This window comes from Condylura cristata, unplaced genomic scaffold (genome assembly GCF_000260355.1).
Source record: "Condylura cristata isolate star-nosed mole 26May11 unplaced genomic scaffold, ConCri1.0 scaffold00008, whole genome shotgun sequence".
Classification (NCBI taxonomy): Eukaryota; Metazoa; Chordata; class Mammalia; order Eulipotyphla; family Talpidae; genus Condylura; species Condylura cristata.
The window spans coordinates 6,231,460-6,233,234 of NW_004567109.1; the positions used below are offsets into that span (position 1 = coordinate 6,231,460).

At 65.9% G+C, this 1,775-nt stretch overlaps 1 protein-coding gene across 1 annotated transcript in view; it reads right to left on the minus strand.

Annotated features, from left to right (window-relative positions):
* Positions 1-1,775, minus strand: part of SPATA21 (spermatogenesis associated 21) — a 22,384-nt gene that overhangs the window by 10,019 nt on the left and 10,590 nt on the right. The window contains exons 6-7 of the mRNA XM_004679350.1: positions 621-1,057; positions 244-332 (exon numbers count right to left, since the gene is read on the minus strand). Coding sequence (XP_004679407.1) covers positions 244-332; positions 621-1,057 — 526 coding nt within the window. The remainder of the gene's footprint in view (positions 1-243; positions 333-620; positions 1,058-1,775) is intronic.

The following is a 1,775-nucleotide window of genomic DNA, read 5'->3' on the forward strand; positions in this document are numbered from 1 at the left end:
CAGGATTTGCTCCCTCATTCAGAGGAGGAACCAGAGGAGGTCTGGACCTCAAGTGAGGGCCAGCGAGGGCTCTGCTTCCTCATCATAGGGCGTGAGTTTGGGTCAGCTCTGCTCTGCACCATTCCCATCACAGCCCCGTCGCGCGGCCCCCGACGACGGGCAACCTGTGACCCCCACGCCAGAGTGTAAACCCAAAGTACTGTGGGGCTGGGGTGGGGGGCTGCCCGCCAGCCCGGCCCCCACCTTCCTCTTGCTTCAGGGTGAGCTGCTCCTCGGTCCTGTCCTCCCAGCTCTGAAACAGCTGCAGCAGGCTGCGCTCCTCCAGCGGGGGCCTGCGGAGGGAGACCCGCGTCCAGCCGCCCGCCTCTGGCCCGGCCGCTGCTGGCTGGGGGTGGGGGGTGAGGGGAGACAGAGCCCATCACGGGAAGGACCCTGAGCGAGGCTCCCTCGGTGGGGGCAGAAGAGAAAAGGGTCAGAAACAGGATCAGCACCAGAAGACAGCTGGTGGGAGGGAGGGGAGCGCGAGGGAGGCAGTGGGGGACAGCCTGGACAGGGGCCTGGAAGAGGTGTCCGGCTGCCAGGGGCTCTGATCTCTGACGCCCTTTCGGGGCGCCTCCTACCTTGCCTTGCCGTAGCTCAGGGTCCTCTCGCAGGCCTGGTGCCACACTTCGGTCCTCTTCCAGCCCAGGTCTGGGGCAGGGGCGGGCAGCACTGGCACGGGCATTGAGGCCGGGACCGAGCCCGAAGGCCAGATCCAGGAGGGGGCCGAGGCGGGGGCTGAGGGCGGGGCCTGGGGCAGGGTGGGAGGCAGGCTTGGCCCTGAATTGCCCCCGGGGGCCGAGCTGGGCGCAGGCGTCCTGGGGGACTTCCTGTTGGGCAGGGCCCGGGCCTTGGGGCCTCTCCGATGCATGGCCTCCTCCTCCTCCACCTCCAGCAAGCACTTCATGAAGCCCTGCCGGTGATTCCCAAGGTTCTGGGCCCCTGCGGCTGGGGCAGGCTTCTGGGGCCGTTGCTGTGCTTGGTCCGCGTCCCTCCTCTCTCCGATGTCCCTCATCCGCTGGGGACAGGACGGGGGATCTGGGAGGCCTCTGGACAGCCAGCGCATTCCATAAAGCTTCTCCCTGTCAGCCACTCTCTCGGGTGCCTCACACTGCCCTTTGCTCTCTGGGTCTCTGGACGGTGTCCCCCAAATCTCACACACGGCTCCCACTGTGTGTCCTCCCCGGGCTCCGCCACCTCCCTGGGCTCTGAGCTGTGGCCTTGAGCCACTGGGAGGCCCCACTCTTGTTTATTTCTGCCATGCAATCAGCACGGCCTGGAGTGGACTTACCCAAGCTTGCTGTTTGTCCATCTGCCCAGAGGAAGCTCCAGGAGGGCAGGACCTGCCTCTTCTGTCCATCTCTGCCCAGCAACCAGCCCGTGACAGGCTGGCATAAACTCCCGCTCGGTCATCAGCAGGTCCAGCACTCGTGCGTCTGTCCCTCCCCTTAGACGGAGGGGCGCCCTTAGCCCCCGTGGGGTAGACTGAGCACGTGACCGTCCACGCCCAGCCTTTCTCCCCGTCGCAGATGGAGCCCCTGCCACGCACCCTCCTCTAGGGTCAGCCCCACTGCCCCCCAGGTGACTCCCACCAGCAAGCTAGTCTTCCCCACCCCAGTTCTCTGCTCTTCCTTTAGCACAAAATTCCTTGCAAGTCTGCATCTGCTTTCACTTTCCTCCCACCTCCAACCCCCCTCCCCAGCCCTGCCCTCCGGGAAACACACACACACACACAC